This window comes from Triplophysa rosa, linkage group LG18, assembly GCF_024868665.1.
Source record: "Triplophysa rosa linkage group LG18, Trosa_1v2, whole genome shotgun sequence".
Classification (NCBI taxonomy): Eukaryota; Metazoa; Chordata; class Actinopteri; order Cypriniformes; family Nemacheilidae; genus Triplophysa; species Triplophysa rosa.
The window spans coordinates 1,541,642-1,565,100 of NC_079907.1; the positions used below are offsets into that span (position 1 = coordinate 1,541,642).

General features: G+C 38.2%; 1 protein-coding gene across 3 annotated transcripts; it reads left to right on the plus strand.

The window, feature by feature from the left end:
- Positions 1-2,162: 2,162 nt before the first annotated feature.
- Positions 2,163-23,392, plus strand: fdxr (ferredoxin reductase). Of its 3 annotated transcripts, XM_057359106.1 has the most exons (13): positions 2,163-2,523; positions 2,616-2,667; positions 7,072-7,163; positions 7,703-7,798; positions 9,074-9,196; positions 10,433-10,546; positions 10,619-10,720; positions 14,233-14,340; positions 14,821-14,905; positions 17,727-17,902; positions 19,446-19,617; positions 19,874-20,047; positions 20,304-23,392. In XM_057359106.1, the coding sequence occupies exons 2-13, from the start codon at positions 2,619-2,621 to the stop codon at positions 20,432-20,434; spliced, it is 1,422 nt and encodes a 473-aa protein (XP_057215089.1). In that variant the 5' UTR covers positions 2,163-2,523; positions 2,616-2,618; the 3' UTR covers positions 20,435-23,392. The 3 variants fall into 3 exon arrangements, with proteins under 3 accessions (XP_057215089.1, XP_057215088.1, XP_057215091.1); XM_057359105.1 differs by having other exon boundaries at positions 2,163-2,667; XM_057359108.1 differs by lacking the exons at positions 2,163-2,523; positions 2,616-2,667; positions 7,072-7,163 and adding an exon at positions 7,264-7,518.
- Positions 23,393-23,459: the final 67 nt, after the last annotated feature.

Sequence of the window (23,459 nt, forward strand, 5' to 3'; positions counted from 1 at the left end):
TTTCATTCATGTATGCTATTGCATCTTTAAGCAAATTTTTGTAATTTTATAACATGTACATGTTGTTTATTGTTGATTTGGTGTTTTGTTTACTGCAATGAAATAAATAAAGATAGTTATATTATCTAAAGATTGATGTCTTTTACATTCTTTAATATTATAAATTGTATCATGACATGGTGAATTGGGATGAACAACTCTGCTGTATGTGTTGTGAAGTTCCTCTGTCCTCTACGTTGTGTAAACACTTTCCTTTCTGGTTCTCAACTTGTCTTGCTTGAGAGTGTAAACATTGGATGTGGAGACCCAACGGAGCAATGATGTCTTAAAAATCTGATGAATATTGCACTTTATAACAGTATAAGCCCAGCAAAAGTATTGAAGTAACCAGACATCATCTAAATAAGAAAACTGAACACAGAAGACTGCTATCATTTATTTTATTTCCTGCTTTAAAATGTCAGTAAAGACATTTTCATTTTACTATCCTGACAAGAATAGTTTCATTTTCTTATTTGCATTTGGCAGTTCTTCCTTGCTGACTGTGACATTTTAAAAACACATCCACACAGTAAGAGTACAATACATTTACCTGTTGATCTTGAAATTCATGAAATCCTTTCAGCAGTGAAACCTATAGGAAAAGTTTTTTATTAGATGCTTGAGTGCACAAACACCTGACCTCAGTTTCACTGAAACATTCACTTGTTCTATTGTGTGTTCTTTTGTTCTTACTACCAAATGAATGTTTATTTTGCAGGAAAATAACACTGGGTGTGATTTCTAGGGATGATGAAACTACATAGTGGGGCTGTTTCAAGGCATTGGGGCCGACTGGTAAATAATGAGTGGAAAATTCAATCCTGCTCTACCGAACTTGGCAACCGTCCACAGTGTCTATACTCACAGCAGAAATGGGCTGTAGCATTGCTGTTTTCATGACCCATTTCAGAGGGGTGACGTTTATAAAGGTTACTTTTTGTAGCCTTGAGAAAATGTGACATGATTTGTTTTCCCAGACATTCCTCCATGCTTTTTAAAATAAGCATCTACATGTTTTAACAGCAGCCATAAACACTATGGGGTGGTTTCCCAGACAGAGATCTTAAATCAGAGGTAGGACTAACCTTTAGTTTAATCAGGACATTTAAGTAGCTTTAGCATACATGCCTTACTAAAAACATTACTTGTGTGCATTTTGAGACAACACAAAAGCAACTATGTATTTTAAGATATGGCAGTGCAAGTTGTTTTCGATTCGGACAGTTCTAGCATTTATTTTAATCTAGGACTAGTCTAATCCCTGTCCGGGAAACCGCCCCTAAATCTCTACACACACAAAAATATATTTCGTCTGTAGTATTCCTGTAACTGAACATTGCATTTGCACAGCAGCAGTGAGTTTGTTTCTCAAAGTCATGGTTTCTAGACAACAAACCTATCAGCTCAATCTTCCTATGAAAGATCTTCATCAGATGTCTGATATGATTCTAAATGAAAACAACAACAAGGACACATTATTCAAGGCGACGTGTAGTGTCACCATTCAACCATTAATTGAAAACACACATGTGATGTTATTACCATCCTTGTGAGGACCTACATTTAAAACTGCACACATGTTAAGTTTCTATCAATTGTGAGGACTTTCCATATAGACGACAATGACTTTTCATTGACTTACAGGTTTTCATACTGAGCTTGATTTTTTTACATTTCAAAACATTTCAAAACGTGTTTCTGAATCAAGGTGAGTATATACCGTATGTAGAGACCTGCACATATTATCTAAATATTAAATATTTATTAAGTCGATTACATTCACTTTCTTTCACTAAACAGTCACATAAATTCCATAAAGTAGGATCACTGGATCCCACATAGTCAGTGCATACAATGAGAACACATGAACAAACCCATAAATCACTGTTTATCTAAAACTGTTGAGTTCATTAGTCCATGACCTGTGTGCGTGTGCAATATATCTGCATGCAGTGTGAGACCTTCAGTCAAGGTTGAACTGATAAAGCCTGACTGATCCTCAACAGACCACCAATAAAGTGCAGTTTTACACTGTTGCACAGACGAATTACAGAGCTAAAGTTGCACTTTGACCACAGGAGGAACCTTTAATCAGAGTTATAGTTCATTACGGAGCGCTTTCAGCGACGCACACTTAAAAAGTAAGGACGCTTCAGTGGAAGATTTAAAGAAAATAGTTTAAATTCTGAAACCGAAATGTGCGATTATATATACTGTATACATGTATGATTTTATTGTATGTAATGTGTAAGAGATACTCGAGATAAGTGCGTGTTAGATCAGGTCTCCTTATTTTCCATCTTTTTCATATTGGAAACTATAAACGAACATTTCCGTCATTCTACTTCAGCATGGACCCAGATGCGGGACGTAACAGATCTCAATGTGGATAAAAGAAACGCATCATGAACATCTTTAATCCCATTTCATTTTATTTAGTGACAAGCACGCGACCCCAAGACCACACGCCGACTGAACTCAGTAAGCAGCTTTAATATTTAACAAAGGGCTTTTGCTCAGCTGGAACAGACACGGACTGTTTGAAACGTGCACTTTATCTCTTGAAAATGCAGAAGATGATCATCAACAGGATCGTCAGGATACACATTCTGTCGCGCGCTACTGGTAAGTGACAATACGCTCTCTCCAGCGTTATGAATGACGTCACGACGCAACCTTATCATTTCCCTTTTAGTTTTAGAGTTGGTCATACAAAACAATAGCACCAAGTCTTGAAATTCTGGATAACTGAGTGACCCAGACCCACTTGAAAAGAATATTTAGCATTTAGGCTAAACTGTAGTAAATTGTAGTATGTGTATTTTATTCATTACTGCACTTTGTTGATGTAGTGATGTGCTATATGAGACCAGTTTTATTGCACTTATGCTTTTTGTTGTCCTTATGTTGTTCCAATTGCTTCCATTGTTTACCTCATTTGTAAGTAGCGTCTGCTAAATGACTAAATGTAATGTAAATGTAGTATTCTGTAACTGTAGTAAATATTGTAGTACACTTTAAATATTTACTGTTGTGAAGTAGAGTTATGAACACAATAGTTTCTAGGAAGTGTAAAACAATTTACTGTAGTGAATACTACTGTCTGGAGTATGCTGCACGTTGGGTATTGTTGTTCTGTTCTCATGTCTTAATAAATGATTGTGCCAGTGAGACTTTGATCATTGCCAAGCCCCGCCCACCCAAATCCCAGCAATATCTCACGTGAACAAATACTGTAGTATACTTTAGTATTTACTATAGATAGCTGTAGTAAGTTAAAGTGTATTGCCGTGATTACTACGCTTTGTTAATGTGCACTGTAGGATTAAAGTGATAATTCACCCAAAAATAAACTCTCTTCGAAATATCTTCTTTTGTGTTCTGCGGTTTGAAATGACAGGAGGGTGAGTAAATGATAACAGAGTTTTCAGTTTGGGGTGGACTATCACTTTAGCTACAGTGGCAAGAAAAAGTATGTGAACCTTTTGGAATTTCATTGTTTTCTGAATAAATTTGTCATAAAATGTGATCTGATCTTCATCTAAGTCAAGGGTATTGACAAACATAATGTGTCTAAAAATAATAACACAAAAGAATTCTGATCTTTCATGTCTTTATTGAACACACTCATTCAACATTCAAAATGGCAGTGGAAAAAGTAAGTGAACCATTAAGGTCAGTTTATGGTTCTGCGTAGGACCTACGGCGTAGCCTACGCAGAGCCGCGTACCCTGTGCGTACCCTACGCCGTAGCCTGACGCGCACCTCTCCAAAAATGTAACAACGCGTCAACTCAACGCTGACCCTACGCGGACCGCAAGCGCTGTGATTGGTCGGTTTGGCAGCATCGTACTTCCTTCTACGCATTTCTGGCGTCTTCTTCTCTGGCGTCTTCTTCCGGCAAGTTCAGAGTCCACAAAAGAACAACATGGCGAGCATCGACATCTCTGGTTTCTAGCTTTTTGTTTAAGTGATTTAATTAAAAGTAACTGTTTTTCTACTTCGATCAGCTCCAACTCCGTTAAGATGCGATCAGCTTCCATCGCTTGCAAACACTAGCATACACACAAAACATCGGCAAAGAAGAGCAACCCGGGAAAACACAAAGAGCCAACTAGCGTTTCGGCGGTGTAATTGCAGTACGACGCATACTCTCAACGCAGAACCATAAATGTTCACAACGGCATCGTCTACGTACGTAGGTTACGGCGTAGGTCCTACGCACGACTATAACTTAAGCTTTAAGCTTAAGTTATAGTCGTGCGTAGGACCTACGCCGTAACCTACGGCGTAGCCTACGTACGTAGACGACGCCGTCGTGAACATTTATGGTTCTGCGTTGAGAGTACTTTAATTAAATCACTTAAACAAAAAGCTAGAAACCAGAGATGTCGATGCTCGCCATGTTGTTCTTTTGTGGACTCTGAACTTGCCGGAAGAAGACACCAGAGAAGAAGACGCCAGAAATGCGTAGAAGGAAGTACGATGCTGCCAAACCGACCAATCACAGCGCTTGCGGTCCGCGTAGGGTCCGCGTTGAGTTGACGCGTTGTTACATTTTTGGAGAGGTGCGCGTCAGGCTACGGCGTAGGGTACGCGGCTCTGCGTAGGCTACGCCGTAACGTACGGCGTAGGTCCTACGCAGAACCATAAATTACGCTTTAGAATGAATAACTGGTTGACCACCCTTGGCAGCAATAACCTCAACCAGGCGCTTCCTGTAGCTGTGGATCAGACCTGCACATCGTTGAGGAGGAATTTTAGCACATTCTTCCTGGCAGAACTGCTTTAGCTCGGTCATATTCTTTGGACGTCTCATGTGAATGGCCCTCTTCAAGTCAATCCATAGCATCTCTATTGGGTTGAGGTCTGGGCTCTGACTTGGCCACTCCAAAAGGAGGATTTTGTTTTTCTGAAGCCATTCTGTTGTGGACTTGCTCCGGTGTTTTGGGTCGATGTCCTGTTGCGTCACCCACCTTCTCCACAGTTTCAGCTGACGTACAGACATTCTCACATTATCCTGAAGAATGGTCTGATATACTTGGGAATTCATCTTCCCCTCAATGATTCCAAGCTGGCCAGGCCCTGATGCAGCAAAGCCGGCCCAAATCCTGATGTTTCCTCCACCATACTTTACAGTTGGGATGATGTTTTCATGATGATGTGCCGTGCCCTTTCTACGCCAGATGTAGTGCGGTGTGTTTTTCCAAATAGTTCAATCTTAGCTTCATCAGTCCACAAAACATTTTGCCAATACCGCTGTGGAGCGTCAATGTGCTCTTTTGCAAATTTCAGGCGTGCAGCAATGTTCTTTTTAGTAAGCAGTGGCTCCTTCGTGGTGTCCTGCCGTGGATACCCTGCTTGTTCAGTGTTTTACGTATCGTAGACTCATGAACAGAGATGTTAGCAAGTTCCAATGATGCCTTCAAAATCTTCGGCTGTCATTCGGGGTTGTTTCTTTACCTCATTGAGGAGTCTTCGTTGTGCTCTTGGTGTCATTTTGACTGGGCGCCCACTTCTTGGTAGAGTAGCAACAGTCCCAAAGTGTCTCCATTTGTAGATTGTTTGTCTAACTGTAGACTGGTGAAGTCTTTGAAATAACTTTGTAACGCTTGCCAGCTTTATGTAAATCAACAATTCTTGATCGTAGATCCTCTGAGCGCTCTTTTTGGGGGGCATGGCCCACATAAGCGTGTTCTTCTTGTGCAGAGCAAACTCCAAAAGTTTGAGGGGTTTTTATCAGTCAAAGTAGCTGTAAGCTGTAGACTCCTGGTGTGCTAAAACCTGACTCCAGTTAGCTTTTATGAGGTCATTAACTCAATGGTTCACATATTTTTTCCATAAGCACTACGAGGTTTTTTTGGTTGTTCTCAATAAAGACATGAAAGATCAAAAGAATGTTGTGTTATTATTTTAGACACATTTTATTTGTCAATACCCTCGACTTAGATGACGATCAGATCACATTTTATGACAAATTTATTCAGAAAACCATGAAATTCCAAAAGGTTCGCATACGTTTTCTTGCCACTGTATAGTGAATTTATAAACTGTAGTAAGTACTGTAGTACACTTTAACACTTACTCTAGTAAGAGACAGTATGTTATGTAGGTTTCCAGGAGAGGTCAGAGGTGTGCGTGTGGCTGTGTTTATAACTAGAAAAACATTTTTTGCACATGTTTACTACGGGTGGTTTTTCAAGTCACGTGGCTTTTTTTTATCAGACAGTCAGTTAGTTTACTGAGCTTGCCCACATTGAGCTTGTCTGATACTTTTTGTTGATTCTATCTAGAAAAGTCATCGGCATGTTTGAGTGTTTTGTGCATGTCGAATAAAGAAAAACAATTTGGCACAAATCTCGGTTGCACTTTATTTTACTGTATGCCCACTTATAGTGTACTTACTGACTGAAGAACACTGCTAACAACTTGTTCTTAACAAGGTTACAGTTCAGTATCGGGACCTGCCTAGTAAACACACAGTAAGTACAGTGACAGTGTACTGTAAAATAAAGTGAAACCAAAACACTGATTTCAATCTCTTATCTTATGTAGGTCAATCTACAGCAGATGTACTGTCTATATTTGATTGAAAATTTCGCTTCTGGTTTAGAAATCAGCCATAACAAAGATTTGTTTCTCCAAAAACCATGCCCCCTATTTAGTCCCTTTACTTTCTTGCATTTCGTGAAATACGTCATTGGAAAAACTTGGTAATACCAAAAAAATACTGTTTAAGACATACAGTTTTCTCCACCAGACAACAGGCGCCACTTACCTTTCCAAAACAGTTTTTTGTATAGCCATCACACATTTGAGTTTGTTAGAGGTTCAAAGGTATTACAGTAAGTCATAAAAACGTACAATTTTATTAGTGCAGATTTGTATAGTTTTTAAGAAATCTATTGTCACTTTTTAAGAAGACGAGCTCCTCTGCTGCTTGTTTCCTAACATGTGATTGTTAATGAGATTTCATTCTAAATGTGTGTAATAATTTGCGTATTCAACTGTCACATGTGGTGTTATCAGGTTGGCGTGGTCTATCGTCTGTGTCTGGTCCAAGAGTTTGTGTTGTAGGAGGCGGTCCGGCGGGTTTTTACACGGCACAGCAGCTGCTGAAGGTCTGTGTTTCATTACCAAACAAACGCTCACTGTTCTGAAATTCTCTTAAGGTTTCAACATTCAGCAGCTGCGTTTAGTCGGTCAGCTTTGCTGAGTGCCAGTAATCCACTTTTTCTGGTCCTTCACTAATACCAAAAGCTGTGTGTGACAAAAAGCTTTAAAGGGACAGTTCACCTAAAAATAACCTGTACGCGAGTCTTTCTTCAGTGGAACACAAACGAAGATATTTTGAGAAATGCTTCAGTGGTTTTGTGTTCATACAACGGAAGTCAATGGGGGTCAGTCTTTTTCCAAATATCTTCTTTTGTGTTCTGCAAAAGAAAGAAAGTCATTTGGGCTTTGAATGACATGAAGGTGAATTTTCAACCTTTCCACTTTTGTATGTTCAGTTTTCAACTATCCCTTGTGTTAAACTTCTTCATGTTTGATAGTAACAGTGACTCTGTTTGCTTCACATCTGCAGCAATATTCACACGTGTATTGTTATAAGCGGCCTTGTATGTTTATTATGATGTTAATGTATTCGCACTCATTTCAGGCTCGGCAAGATGCGCTTGTTGACATTTATGAACGGCTACCCGTGCCGTTTGGACTGGTGCGGTTTGGGGTCGCCCCCGATCACCCTGAGGTTAAGGTAAAAGTCACCATCACCATTTGCCCCTTTTTAGTTTCTTAATGGATGTTGGTGTTATAATTTTTTTTTTTTTGCGAAAGTCACCAAACCTTGTCACAGAGACCACAGCTCGAAATATCAACGAAATAGCGTCTTATAATTCTTATATTTTTACAAATATAAGCGTCTTATATTTTTTGCTTATTTTGTGTCTTACAATAAACCCTGTGCCCGCTGGGTACATCAAGTTCTGCTTTATGTTGTACACAATCTCTCCTTGTAAATGTACGTCACATTATGAAAGTAAAACAAATAGAAATCACATTGCCTTTGACATGAAAGCCTCAGCTGTGTGTTTCCGTGACCTTTGAGCGCTCGGGGAGGTTTGATTATTAATCTGATGTGAAATTATGCACAAACATACTGTATCATCGGACTGTAATGAGATACGGTGTTAAAATAGGCTTGTGATAAAAACATAAGTGTGTTTGATATGTTGAAGTCTTTTACGTTTGTGTGTAACGAGAAAGGAATGAACAAACACACAAAATATACAAATGAATTCAAAATAAAAAGAATGCCTGTGACGGTATCGACTTTTCACATCCCCATAATAACTAATGCTATGTTCACACCAAATGCGAATCGAGAGATTTGCGCGAGTAAATTACATACAAAGTCAATGGAAAGACACGCGAACGTGCGTCAATCGCGTCATCCGCGCAAGTTGAAAAATGTGCGTCATTCGCACGATAATAACAAACTATCCCTATGAGTTATAAAGAGCGCAGTTGTTAGTGTTTGGTGTGAACACAGCATAAGACCTTACTTGGGGTATGTGGTATTATCGCGGTAGCGGGTTGCTTTTAATAGCCAGATATGTTCACTGTTATCAATAGCAACACTTTCATAATCGACTGCGATGCCAAGTCACTTTAGGTCCTTGTGTGTGTTACTGCGATGCCGAGTCAACATTGATTCCTTTCCCAGTTTTCCACTGATTTATAGCATAATCTGAGTTCAAACTCTCTTGTTTATGTGTTGGTGATAATGTCTAGAATCTGCATACACATCAGTTCTTTTATGATGATATGATAAAAACATCATAAATATGTTTATGATACGATTACAGGCGCGTGGCATTTAGAAAACATGACCAGATAAATGACCACAGACATGCTCTTGCGAAGTCTTTACATTTTTTGTGTACCTGTTTATTAGACCTTTTTTTCATGAAGTTATAAACATGCTCTAATTAATGCATTTGTGCATTTTTCAACTTTTTTCTCTTTGCAGAATGTTATAAACACTTTCACACAGACGGCCCATCATGAGCGATGCAGTTTCCACGGTAATGTGAACGTGGGAAGAGACGTCAGTGTTGAGGAATTAAGGCAGGCCTACCACGCCGTTGTTTTGGTGAGGATTGATTCTGCCACATTTAGCTCAAATTGATGGTTCAACCTTCAAACAAACCTCTGGTATCGGACTCTGTCCTGCAGACGTGAATGAAGCGCATGAGGAGATCTTTTTTAACTCACGATAAATACTCAAATATTTGTTTGGTAATTGATAAATGAAAATGGGTTAGCCGCTACATTCTACATGTGCATTTCAACAATTACACTCTCATTTGTTTCTCATAGAAATTTTAGGCGAAACATTTGAGACACAACTGAGAAAGTTTTCCTCTGGATAGGTGTCTGTGTACTGTTCTCAGAAACCAAAAGTCACAGATGTGCTGGCTGTTGAGCAACACCTTTTATTAGGATTTGCAACATTCAAACTGTCGGATTGTTGTTGTTAATTCATCTGACGTGTAATGCGCAAGAGCGATTTGATTTGATCTCACATTAAAACAACACGAGACAAGTTTACTCATCATATCACATACCACCTCGGTGGAAAAATTTTAACGGATGCGGGGGTTCGAAAAACGAACGTATTTTTGTTTTTTTTGCATTGTTTTAAAACATCGGTCATGTGGAGACATATTCCTGGCGTTTGGCCAATGAAATGTGAATTAACAAGATAAACACCTTTCATTGAGACAGTGACATGAAGACTAAACGTGAAAAATATAAAGATTGTTTATTAAATGAAAAAATATATTTTATTGCATTTTGGGTTTATAAATTAAGCACATTGTCGGTTAACATTAGCTTATGCATTAGCTAACATGAACTAACTAATAAACAATACTTGGCATTTATTAAATCTAGTCAATTTAGCATTCACAAATACATTTTCAAAATCAAAAAGTTGTTTCTGTAGACATTAGTTAGTGCACATTGAACTAACATTCGTAACAATTAAAGCATTAAATAAAGATGAATAAACTAACAAAAACTATATTGCTCATAATTGTTTGTTCATGTTAGCTATTGCAACCTTATTGTGAACTGTTAATATCAAAGGAAAATTTCCTTCTCACTAATGTAGTTTCAGAGAAATAGTTTACATTGTCCGTAATGTTAAGCCGGTGTTGACGAAGCTCTTTTCCATCCAACAAAAGCACGAGGGCTGTCAAGCTCCTAAAGGAAGTTAAAACCATAAAAGTCCATGCTGCTTTCAATTTCCAAAGACATTGTTTATCTTTCTAGCTTATTTTATTTCAGACATCATTTTTTGGTGTGCGCCATCTGTGTATTCCAGAGTTATGGAGCAGAAGCAAACAGGCCCATAGGAATTCCCGGGGAAAACTTATCCGGCATTTTTTCAGCTAAAGACTTCGTCGGCTGGTACAACGGGATTCCTGCCAATAAAGAGGTTCTGCTTCTTGTTAATCACAGTGAATCAGTCGTTAGGAATGTGTGTCTGATTTTCTTCATCTGTGTGCAGTTATGCCCTGACCTGAGCTGTGAGACGGCTGTGATTTTGGGACAGGGAAACGTGGCCCTGGACGTGGCCCGGATTCTTCTGTCCCCTCTGGACACGTTGAAGGTCTGTGGGTGTGTTTTTATAAAAACACACTGGGCATGAGCAGAAACCTTTCAGTCTATCACAGTCCTCCAAGTTGTTTGAGAAATCAACCGTTTTGATGACAAATATCGTACTGGATGTGTAAGAATGTCATTGTTTTGTCATACAATATATCAAACCAAAGTGGTGTTTATTTCAGGAAGAGCAAAAACACTTTTCTTTAAAATATATATATATATAATATATATTTCGAAAAGTATGTTGACACATCTGTTGAACATTTCCAGAGTTCTGTGTGATCTTGACTTCATACAACCACTGAAAACTACCGCTGAAATGTCAAAGCAAAAAAGCCTCTGATCATAGTTCTGAGGAAAACATTAATTGCAAACGCCGCTAGTTTAGGGCTTGAACGTGTGATAAAAGTCGTGCCGACGTCGTCTAGTCGATGACGTCATCCATTAATAAAATAAGAGCGTAGGGAATGTTTTGCATCAAGATTTGATGGGTGTGCCGTGCGGGCAACGCAGCACCTCCGTGACCCAGCAGCCAATATGAGAAACAAGGTAACATATATAATTGCCAGGAGTGTGACAGAATTCCGCTGAAGCGGGTGGGAATGACGTCCGATGTGTCCCTCGTGCAGGTCTCTTGGAACAGTCAGAGGTCTTCTTAAAGGTACAGTGTAAAAAAAAAACATGACCCGCGACTAGTCGATATTAAGCTTTAAATGTGGCGTCAGAGCATTAATGTCGACTTGTTGACTAGTTAGTGCAACTAGCTAGCTAGCTCAATATATTTTAAGTGGTTTTATTGTCCATATGACTTTTTAACTAACCACGATGCTGCAGTTTGTTCTCACCGCTGTGGTTATGAACAATCTGTAGATACGGCTGGACGATATAGACGGTTTTAAAGTGACAACATAAACCAACATTACTGCGCATGCGCACGTTCATGGGCTGCACTGAACTTCCGGTACACATTCACAAATAATAGAGTGCCTGTAGATTATTTCTGAGAACAAGCAAAAGAAACCGAGGTGAACCGTTACTTGGCTAAACTTGTCTCTCCAATATTTAGACTGCGATACCAAGCTCAACCACTAGATGTCAATGTTACTATACGTTTTCTTTAAATGCGACCAATACAGGACCCATTCCACAAATGGTTTATGTAATAAATTGAATATACAACAAAATTCAATAATATAATCTTTATACAAAAAAATCATATTAACTTAAATTAAATATAAATAGTTATATTAATAGACACTAGCCAAACACAGTTAACTGCAGTCCAGTCACGCGCGTCTGATGAAACGGTCTATAATGAATATTATATAATATCAAGATCATTGTACTGAAGATATGCAATTATAGTTTCATCTGAGTTTAGGATGAAAGAGTTTAGGAGTTTATTGCTTGTATCTAATAATTTGAACGTTATGTTTAATGTGACAGACACATCACTGAATAGCGCGAAACATCACTTCCAAATGGTGTATGATGAACTCTTCCCCAAAAATGTGCACAAGATGATTGGTTTGACATTTGTTGGTTGAATAAAAAGTAATGATTGGTCCCTAGGTTTTCATTTTTACATTGTGTTTTTTCATTAAATATTTTGAATGTTCTATCCAAGTCATGATTTTTTTAACCTTGAGCAAAAGAAAATCGCCTGTTTAACTGTTTTTTTTTTGAGCAAAAGTAAATAATCGAGATGTATCAAGATGTAAATACAATCTTTGACAACAGACAAAACAGTTTTGTTTTTGTTTTTTAAGTTCATTCTCTATCGCTTCAGACTAGATAATGTTCCAAAATAGCTACCATTTCTTTAGATGAACAAATGCTTTCCTGTTTTGAAAAGATATCATCTATCTACAACCCAAATTCTGGAAAAGTTGGGACGTTTTTTACAGTTGAATAAAATGAAAACTATAGGAATTTCAAATCACACGAGCCAATATTTTATTCACAATAGAACATAGATAACATAGCAAATGTTTAAACTGAGAAATTTTACACTTTTATCCACTAAATTAGCTCATTTAAAATTTAATAACTGCTACAGGTCTCAAAAAAGTTGAGACGGGGGCATGTTTACCATGGTGTAGCATCTCCTTTTCTTTTCGAAACAGTTTGAAGACGTCTGGGCATTGAGGCTATGAGTTGCTGGAGTTTTGGTGTTGGAATTTGATCCCATTCTTGCTTTATATAGGTCTCCAGCTGCTGAAGAGTTCATGGCCGTCTTTGAAGTATTTTTCGTTTAATGATGCGCCAAATGTTCTCAATAGGAGAAAGATCTGGACTGCAGGTAGGCCAATTCTCTTCTACGACGAGGCCATGCTGTTGTAATAGCTGCAGTATGTGGTTTTGCATTGTCCTGCTGAAGTATACAAGGCCTTCCCTGAAATAGACGTCGTTTGGAGGGAAGCATATGTTGCTCTAAAACCTTTATATACCTTTCAGCATTCACAGAGCCTTCCAAAACAAGCAAGCTGCCCATACCGTATGCACTTATGCACCCCCATACCATCAGAGATGCTGGCTTTTGAACTGAACGCTGATAACACGCTGGAAGGTCTCCCTCCTCTTTAGCCCGGAGGACAAGGCGTCCGTGATTTACAACAAGAATGTCAAATTTGCACTCGTCTGACCATAGAACACTATTCCACTTTGAAATAGTCCATTTTAAATGAGCCTCGGCCCACAGGACACGACGGCGCTTCTGGACCATGTTCACATATGGCTTCCTTTTTGCATGATAGAGCTTTAGTTGGCATCTGCTGATGGCACGGCGGATTGTGTTTACCGACAGTGGTTTCTGGAAGTATTCCTGGGCCCATATAGTAATGTCATTGACATAATCATGCCCATGAGTGATGCAGTGTCGTCTGAGGGCCCGAAGACCACGGGCATCCAATAAAGGTCTCCGGCCTTGTCCCTTACGCACAGAGATTTCTCCAGTTCTCTGAATCTTTTGATGATGTTATGCACTGTAGATGATGAGATTTGCAAAGCCTTTGCAATTTGACGTTGAGGAACATTGTTTTAAAAGTATTCCACAATCTTTTTACGCAGTCTATCACAGATTGGAGAGCCTCTGCCCATCTTTACTTCTGAGAGACTCTGCTTCTCTAAGACATCCCTTTTATAGCTAATCATGTTACAGAACTGATGTCAATAAACTTAATTAGTCACTAGATGTTCTCCCAGCTGAATCTTTTCAAAACTGCTTGCTTTTTTAGCCATTTGTTGCCCCCGTGCCAACTTTTTTGAGACCTGTAGCAGGCATAAAAATTTAAATGAGCTAGTTTAGTGGATAAAAGTGTAAAATTTCTCAGTTTAAACATTTGCTATGTTATCTATGTTCTATTGTGAATAAAATATTGGCTCATGTGATTTGAAATTCCTTTAGTTTTCATTTTATTCAAATTTAAAAAACGTCCCAACTTTTCCGGAATTCGGGTTATAAGTGAATCCGGTTGTTTGGCACCAATCGTAATTTCCTCTGTCGTCTCATTACAGACTACAGATATTACCCAGCATGCACTGAAAGCTTTAGCGGGCAGCGGCGTCCGCAGGGTCCTGATCATCGGTAGAAGAGGTCCTCTTCAGATCGCATGTACCATCAAGGTATGACAATGAGCCTCAAAGTCTGAGATCACGTAGATTTTTCTTGTTTGTTGTATACAAATATGCAACCCATTGAAAACATGAGATCAGACGGGTGACATAAACACTGAAATTGTATTAAATATGTTTCATTGAGAAACCACAGATGTGTTTTCACAAGTCACCCGTTTCGCAAGACTTCACGCTGTATTCATTCAGTGTAAAAATGACAGACGAATTGTTATCATGTCTGTCAGCTTTTGCTTAAAGCGATCGACTGCTCAACATCCCCTTCAGGTGATTGAAAAACCATTTGAGTGACAGGTGTGAACTTAGAAAGTGAAGCATGGGAACTCGTTCTTGGATATTAAAGCCCTTGAGAATAAACATTACGTCATGGAAAAACTCTTGACTGCTGTTCACGAAATGATTTGTTTATTCTCTTTTGTGTATGAATTAAAATGTGAAAGTGATTGTGAAATGTCTTGTTTAAACCCGCAGGAACTCAGAGAACTGGTGAATCTGCCAAACACCCGGGCAGAAATGCTGCTCAGTGACTTTGAGGGAATTAAAGAGACTTTAAAAGGTATAGAAAATGAAACAATATTTCATCCTAAATGTACAATTCTGCATTGATTTGCCAATGTTATATAAGTGTATGGAAGTCAGGCCCTCATGTTACTGTAATGAAGGTTAGCTCAGGTAATGTGCCTTCAGAGTTTCTTAGAGCAGTGGTTCTCAAACTTTTTTGTTGTAAGGCCCCCTTTGTGTAGAGTGCATTGCTTTGCGGCCCCCCAAATAAAGACTAATAATCTTAAACTTAAAATTTTAATTAAACCAAGAAAATATTCAGTTAAACAATGCTAAAACATCAATTCTTTTGGATGGTGGTGTTGTTTTTCTGATGTTTGATTGCACAAAATGTATGATAAATATCTATATTTCTAAAATGCCTCAAAATCTGTGGCCCCCCTGGAACCATCTTGGGGCCCCCCAGGAGGCCACGGCCCCCAGTTTGAGAACCACTGTCTTAGAGGGTTTTTATTCCATGTGGTTAAGCTTTCCGGTCCAGGGCTGCGTTTCGCAAAAGCATCGTAAGGATACGTGCATCGTAACACCAATCGTACCAATCATCTTAGACTAATGCACCGTTTCCCAAAAGCTTCATAACTTAAGTAGGACTTGAAAATCGTCGTAGATCTAAGGGTGCTCTGGAGTAATTGTAAATCCCTAAGTGCATCGTAAGAAGACAGATTTATGCAGGACAACTGGAGAATTGCGACTAAACTTAAACACTCCTGTATGTATTTTATTTATTTAGTTAGTTTTTTGTTTGTTAATTTTTTTTAAATTACTAAACAAAACTAATAAAAACTACAGTACAATAAAAATTAAATGACTGAACATACATTAATAAAGTAAAGAATACAAAAATATACTGTATAGTATGGGCAAGCTGTTGGTTCTAACAAAGGATGCATGTTTGTTGCTGGATTGCTGTATTAAAGTTACTCCACATTTTATGCAAAGTAAAAATGTTGTGTTTAAAAGAGAAGTGGTCAAAATGCTTACTTGGTGGTTGTCAGTGTCTTTGTCTTTCCTCTTTGAGACTATTGTGAACTCTCCTCTAATTATTTAGAGGAACTATGTGATTAAAGGTTTCCAGGCTGTTACAAAGCTCATATATTACACACTGCCTATCATGTGTTCCAACAACTGCAAGAAGGCAATACTTAAAGAAACTGAATGGCTGATTTGCTGAGAAATTGGATTAATTAGCTCTTCCCTTTATTGTTCTCTAATTGAAAGGTTCATATTCGTAATGAACACACTTTCTGCTTATTATTAATAAAGTGCTGGTAATGTATGTGTACAATAAACATTTAGTGTAAGCTAGATAATACATAGGCCCTAATAAAAACTTGAAATCGCCACCTCCACACCACCCAAAAGTGTAATAAAATGTGGTTCAACAAACACATAGACAGCATTTTTGATTTTAACTTTTGATTTTCCCTAGAGTGTGCAAAATACATTGCACAGTTACAGTAGATAAGTACTATCTACACATAGAAAAGTATTGAAAAATAAAAATATGTTAAACAACATTAAACAATATTCACATGCACATCGGGTGAAAATAATTAGCCTAAAGGGCTGTTCACATTGTAACGATAGCTATAAAGATAACTGTATCTATAACTATATTTGCGTCCGCTGACAAAGTTATGTTTATTTTAAGCCTGTGCGCTGCAGTGTTCTCAGTCACTAAAATGAATGTAGATGACCTGCTGATGCTTTTGTTTTAATCCAAACATTATTTTTTATAGTTATCGTTATAATGTGAACGGCCCTTAAACGTTTCGAAAACAAGCGCATGCTACAAAAACGAGCCATTGTATAAGGTGACATTTCAACACCTGACAAACGGATAGCGACTCGTAAGTAGCACTTAAAGCACTGCTACGTACAGTCGTGTTAAGTGCATTTTTCGGAAACGTGTGAAACGATGCCGAACGTTCGCAAAATGGCTCGTAGGAAACCCTCTTAAGTGCTAAGATCCATCGTTATCAGGAAACCCAGCCCAGGCTGTTTAAACAAAACAACCCGTACACTGCACAAACAAATCAAAATATTACTCATTTTTTATGAACGCGGTAATCCAAAAAAATAAAGTTTCAGATCATTTTGCATCTAAAGTTAATAGCCTACACAAAAATAAAGGCGCATAAAAAGTTGTTCACAGTGATGCCATAGACAAACCATTTTTGGTTCCACAAAGAACCATTCAGCCAAAGGTTCTTTAAAGATGAATGATTTCTTACTTTTTTATAATCTGAAGAACCTTTTGTGAGACAGAACGGTTCTTCAGATGTTAAAGGTTCTTTATGGAACCAAAAGGTTCTTCTATGGCATCGAAGAACCTTTTGAAGCACCTTTATTTTAAGAGAGTATATATTTTGTTTGTCACCACAATTATCAAACATCCTCAAAACAAGACGGAAAGAAGTTTTTGCCGTGTAATGACTTTTTATGCTGAAAAGATTTCTAAAGTAAACCACATTTTGGTTAACCAGCTATTTGTCCAGAGGTACTGTATCTGGTCTGCATTAGTGGTTGAGAAACATGTCGGATTGTTTTCAGTTTTATTTTGCAGTAAAGATATTTTATGGCCTCTGTATGTGGTTTTACTTTCTAAATAAATTAAATTAGTTATGAATGTTCTGTGAGAAGGAAAGGGTGCACAGTTTAGGAGTATTAAAACCGCAGTCATTTAGACTGTTTACTGTATTTAACTGCAAATCATTGTTTCAATATTCCAATGATTGTGCGTGTTGTCCTATATGTCTATGAAAAATTCCCATAAAACAACAAAATAAATGTGTGTGTGTGTGTGTGTGTGGTAGACCTCCCCAGGCCGAGGAAAAGACTGACCGATTTGTTGATGAAAGCGGTGAATGGAGGAGAGGATAAAGCTGAGAAGTCCTGGAGCTTCCGCTTCAGTCGGAGTCCCGTGGAGGTTCTTGCAGGGGCTGATGGGAAACGAGCTGCAGGAATCCGATTGGCTCTCAATAAACTCGAGGTAAAAATAGACGCTGTGCGTTTAATACATAAAATAATAATGATGTTTTTTGCAGTATATCCATCTGTTGGGCTCATTAAAGTTAGAATTGTGACAAAAGACTATGTTTCAATATTTTCAATTTACAAATTTAAACGTTATTTATGCAATTGCTTTTGTCAGTGCAAATGCATCTTTTCATGGTATATTCAGGATCATACAATATCAGAAAATGATTCACAACCAATAAGGTCAAGGCGGACATTGTACAGGTGAAATCATCTGGATTTGAGGAAATTTGATGAGAAATGTTTGAGTTCATATCGAGCGCTTCAATAATATTGACTTTTGTTTGCAGATTTGACACATCTGAGCTCAGTTTGACATGTTGTTGACATCTCTTCTCAAACTCATTCAGAGACATTTCTCTCCGTTTAATCTCATTGTTATTTTGGAGACACGTGAAATATTTTAAAAAATCATCTGTGACTTTTCTTTTCTTATTGTATGTGTTTATTGTTCTTCCACAATGAGTGCAGGACAATAGAGTACATGGCAAACATGATCCACAATGAGCCACGTGCACGATAAAAAGCACCACAAAACACACGATACAGAATATGAGTAAACAAGGGATTAAAGTTGTAGTTCACTAAACCCACTCCTGGAACTGTTTGGAGTGGATGTATTTATACATGAAAAGCTCTGAGCTTAAGTTTGTCTTGATCTCATTTCCTGTAATCACTGTGGTGAAGACAGAAAATGAAACATGATAACAGTGGTGTTTTAGTTTTTAGTTGACTGAATCAAACACTGGTCACTCTGTGTGTCCGTCTTTGTGTTTGGCCATGGCAGCTGCAACCGAAAGACTTTTATTGTCTCTGGGGTTTTCTTCTCCACATTTGACTGAATGTGGTTCTCATGACAATCTTGTTTTGTGTTTGTCAATTTTATCTTTTTTATGACTTTAGGTTTAGTTTCTTTTTAAGTTTTCCCGATGTACTTATTCAGATGCACACAGGACTGGGTTAGTGTATGTTAACATGAAATGTCTGTATTTATTTTCCTGTAAACGTAGGTTTAAGGTATGTAATCTTAATTAATATGAAGGTTTTATTAGTTATAGTTTTAGTAAACTGTTATAACCGTGGCCAAGACGCATGAAAACTTGATTAAAAATGAGGATGATTTCATCGGATATTACAAATTGAACTCTTTGTAAGTTCACCTGCAAACGTTAGTGTTGTATTGTTTACAAATAAATTTGAACTTGCAGTATTGTTTTTGTTATTTTGTAAAGAATAACTGGTGTTTTTTACAGTTTGATGATTTTACTGTCCAAACTGTGAAATAATAATGTAGAAGTCTGGAGTGCTTTCATCTGACCTGAATCTGTTAACCTTTTCAAACATGTAATTTTTTGTTTAGTTTTACCATATTTTTTAAAAACGGACCCTTTCTCGCTGTTTCAGATAGATTCATAGTATAATATAAATGTATAACTATAGTGTAAAGGTCTGATGTGTTTTCGGGCAGATGTGATGTGTGTGTGTGTGTTTTACAGGGTTCGGGAGAGAACGCGCGGGCCGTACCCACAGATCAGCTGGAGGATGTGGACTGTGGTCTGATCATCAGCAGTATTGGATACAAAAGCATTCTTATAGACCCCGCGGTGCCCTTTGACCCCCGTAGGTCTGTGGTGCCCAATGACATGGGAAGAGTTCAGGACACACCAGGTGGAAATCCCCAACACAATAAAACGCACCCATTATAACACATTATAACTCTTGAAACACAGTTTTACTACACATGTCATGGTTAAACTATTGCTCGTTTGTGCTTACCATGGTTTTATTGTAGTAAAGTACCCCGTTGTTGAATTGTAGTAAGAGTCTCAAGTCAAACACGTTTAGTTTTAGATTGCTGTGGGAACACATTTGGTTTAGCTTCAGGACTTGCGGGACTAATTATGTGTTTGTGGGTTTTTGTCAGGCCTGTACTGCAGCGGCTGGGTCAAACGCGGACCCACAGGAGTGATCGCCACCACCATGAATGACAGTTTTGATACGGCACGTGTTTTGCTGCAGGATATGGAGACGGGCGAGCTGGACCTGTCAATCAAGAAACCGGGCGCACAGGCCATATCTGCTCTTCTACAAACACGAGGTCACGCCACCACACACACACACACTGTTTTAATCCTGCCTGCTCTTCTATTCTTGCACCTGCCATCCTCGCACGCATATTTCTGTGCTGTTGCAACAGTTTTTGTAATTCTGTGGGTGTGTGTTTTGTGCTACTGAACCACAATTATTTGTAGTACAAGTTAAACACGCCTCGAGTGAAATGTGTGTTGTGAGATCTCAAACTGGTTGTGTGGGAAAAAAACCCGTCTCATCGTAAACATCTGATTGCATCACAGGTGTGAGAACAGTTTTATTTTCCGACTGGGAGAAAATCAACGCCGAGGAGGAGCGGAGAGGAAAACCCCACGGAAAACCCAGGGAGAAACTTCTGGACGTGGAGGAGATGCTGCAAATCGCCTGGTCGTGAGATCAGAGGCGCCTGGACTCTGTTTGACATTCTTGAACCGCTGCCCAGAATGACTGGCTGACTGCCACGTTGAGTGGGCTTTTAGTGCAAATCCCCCAAGGGTAAAACCTCTCATGCACAAGTTTGTTTGCCGAGAAATAAAAGTTCTGTCCCTGTTTGCTTACCCTCGTGTGTTTACAAACCCATAAGCCCACAAAAGATGTGTAAATACAAAAGGTGAATGACATTTGAATAATTGCATATTTCATTGTTTTGTGTGGCTTTAGAGTTGATATGTACAGTAACAGGTCACATGGGGTCATTTTATGGCGCTTTTTATCCTCTATGGAGCTTGAGTTCACAGTGTGCTTTTATTGGATAGAAAAGATATCATACTGAAATGGTTGTTGGAGTCACATCAGTGTTGAGGAATTAAGGTCAGAAACGTACGAGTCTGTGCCCTGAAGGAAGCGTTTAGTTAATGTACTGATGGGTTTGTGAGTCTGACGCTCGTCACATGCTGCTGAAGAGACATTGATGTGTGTTGTTGTCATGGAGACAGAGGGGCGGGACCTGGGCACTGACAGGGTGTTCGTGGATGGACTGCTGACCCACTTCAGTACGTGTCTGTGTGTGTTGAGATGACTGCAGATGGAAATCAGCTTGTGTTCTCTTGAGCAAACGCTATGAATTGACAACGTGCGACTGCGTGTTAAATGTCCTGAACTATATTTATATTAGAGGTGTAACATCACCAGGGTTGCCAGATCTGCATAACAAAAGCAGCCCAAAGCAACAACAACATACTCAAACTCAAAATGTGTCACTTGTAAAACCTAAAATAGTTCAGTCTTATTTATGCATTATACAAACATTTACTTGAAAATCACTTTGTAGTTGTCAAAAACGTAGTCGGGTCTGCAGGAAAACGGTGGACTTGGCAACCCTGCACATCACCTCTGTGGTACTAACAAAAGAAAGTCTCACAGACAAAAAAAGACTTTCTTTTTGGGTGAATCATTTCTTTAAAAGTAAGTTTTTTAACCTATTGTGCTAAATATTATGAGTAATGCCTTTATTCTGAATATGCATACAGTATGTGTTGCTCTTTAATTGAAATATCTATAAATATGTTTCAGAGAATCGAGTAACTGGAGATTATAGTTATCACTACTGTTTCCTGTAAGCACTACTGATTAAACCTGTTCAAGATATCTGATGTCACGTGCTGTTTTCATGGCTTCTAGAAAAGCTTTTTCTGTTTTAAATAAACAAACGTCAGTAATTGCTTGAATGAATATGGGATGGGGCTTTCATGCAGATAAACACAGAGTCTTGGTGAGAAACTGCAATGGAGATTTTCCAAGCCAAGTAAAAATATAATACAAAAAAAGTGTAAAATGCACACTACACATTCATGTAGAAAAATTATCTTTATTCGAGTTTAGTTTTCTTATCCCATTGGCAGATATTTTTTCAGATCTCTTTTAAGCATGCTAACAAGACTTAAGATTGCTTCTCAGATAAATTGATTGAATATGAAGGTATTTGTACTGGCTTATAGACACATATAGACAATGTAAGATCATTTGACTATTTTTTGCACGTTGAGGCTGTTGAGTGATGTTGAAACAGGATTCGTATGAAACACCGGCATCTCTCTGACTGTGCCAAACACATTTCCGCTCTACTTACCCATTTATATGAAATATGAAAATGATTTTATTTAAGATGACTCGATGTATTACACATACGAAAAGAATCTCTACAATGTCTTTGTTGTCTTTCACATGGTGATGTATTATAAAATGTGTAAGAGTCTGGAGATCGATGATCCATGTACTCTCAGGCGTCTTTATTCACGCTTGGCTCTCTGAAAAGTGCCTTTCCTGATGTTTGTTTTGCTGCCGTTATTTACAGGACTGTCTGAGATTTGATTGTTTAATGTTGAGCTGCTTCCAACAACATATCCATTCATTTACATAAAAATAAACTTTCAGAAATAAATTTCATAACTGCAGTCTAATCTAACTGGACTTTCCAGAAAACAGGATCTCGCTCACAGAAAAGGAAGTTCAGACAGGAAAGCAAATGATGTAATGACCAATTCTTTCCTTGACGTCACAGTACTTTTAGGGATGTTAATCTTGTAATGAGCTCATCTTTTAAACAAAGTGCACATGAAGTTACACAAAAAAAGTTGCACGTTATGAAAAGCAAAGCAGCAACTACCCTGATTTTGTTTCACGTTGATAAACCCAAACCTGTGTATGACTTTTTCTTCAGAGGAACACAAAAGAAGATATTTTGAGAAACGTCTCAGTGGTTTTGTGTTCATACAGTGGAAGTCAACGGGGTTCAGTGTTGTTTGGATGTTTACGTTCTTCAAAATGTTTTCTTTTGTGTTCAGCAGAAGAAAGAAAGTCATTCAGGTTTGAGTAAATGACAGAATTTGCCTTTTTGGATGTACTGTCCCTTTGGAAATGTGGAATAGAAGAAATAAACATCAGTTGCACAATGTTCAATGAGGTTAAAGTCGAGGCTTCCAAGAGCAGGGGTGGACAATCTCTGGAGGGTTTTCTACAAAATCTAAGCAGTCTTGAGGATTGAAAATCACATGCAAGTGTCATTTATTACGGTTACAAAAACAAAAGTAAACACCCACACAGCATCTTATCTCTATTATGACACAGCAACATCAGTCGGAATGTGAAATTTCCAAACTCCAGCAGGATGTAATAAAGAAAACCTCCATGCCTTGATTTACTCACACCATCAGACCCTTACAACTACATCTTTAGTGTGTCGTCCAAGTGTTACATGGGTAATTCTCTTCTTGTAAAGAGGATCATTGACGGATTCCAGTTTGTGAGAATACAGACGTCTAGTCAAAGTTCAGTGATTAAATGAACTGCTTGTTTCAAAAGCCACATTATATTTTTTATGGTTTCGAAGTAAATACTTCCATATTTCCTGAAATTTGTTGGATGACTCGCACAAAAGTCTTACTGTCATTTTTCTTTTCTTTTTTTAGTACTCGAATCAG

Coding starts and splice junctions, on each gene's coding strand:
- fdxr (XM_057359105.1), top strand. CDS start 2,610: ATGCAGAAGATGATCATCAACAGGATCGTCAGGATACACATTCTGTCG. Junction 10,547..10,618: donor GGATTCCTGCCAATAAAGAG/GTTCTGCTTCTT, acceptor ATCTGTGTGCAG/TTATGCCCTGACCTGAGCTG. Junction 14,906..17,726: donor AATTAAAGAGACTTTAAAAG/GTATAGAAAATG, acceptor TGTGTGTGGTAG/ACCTCCCCAGGCCGAGGAAA.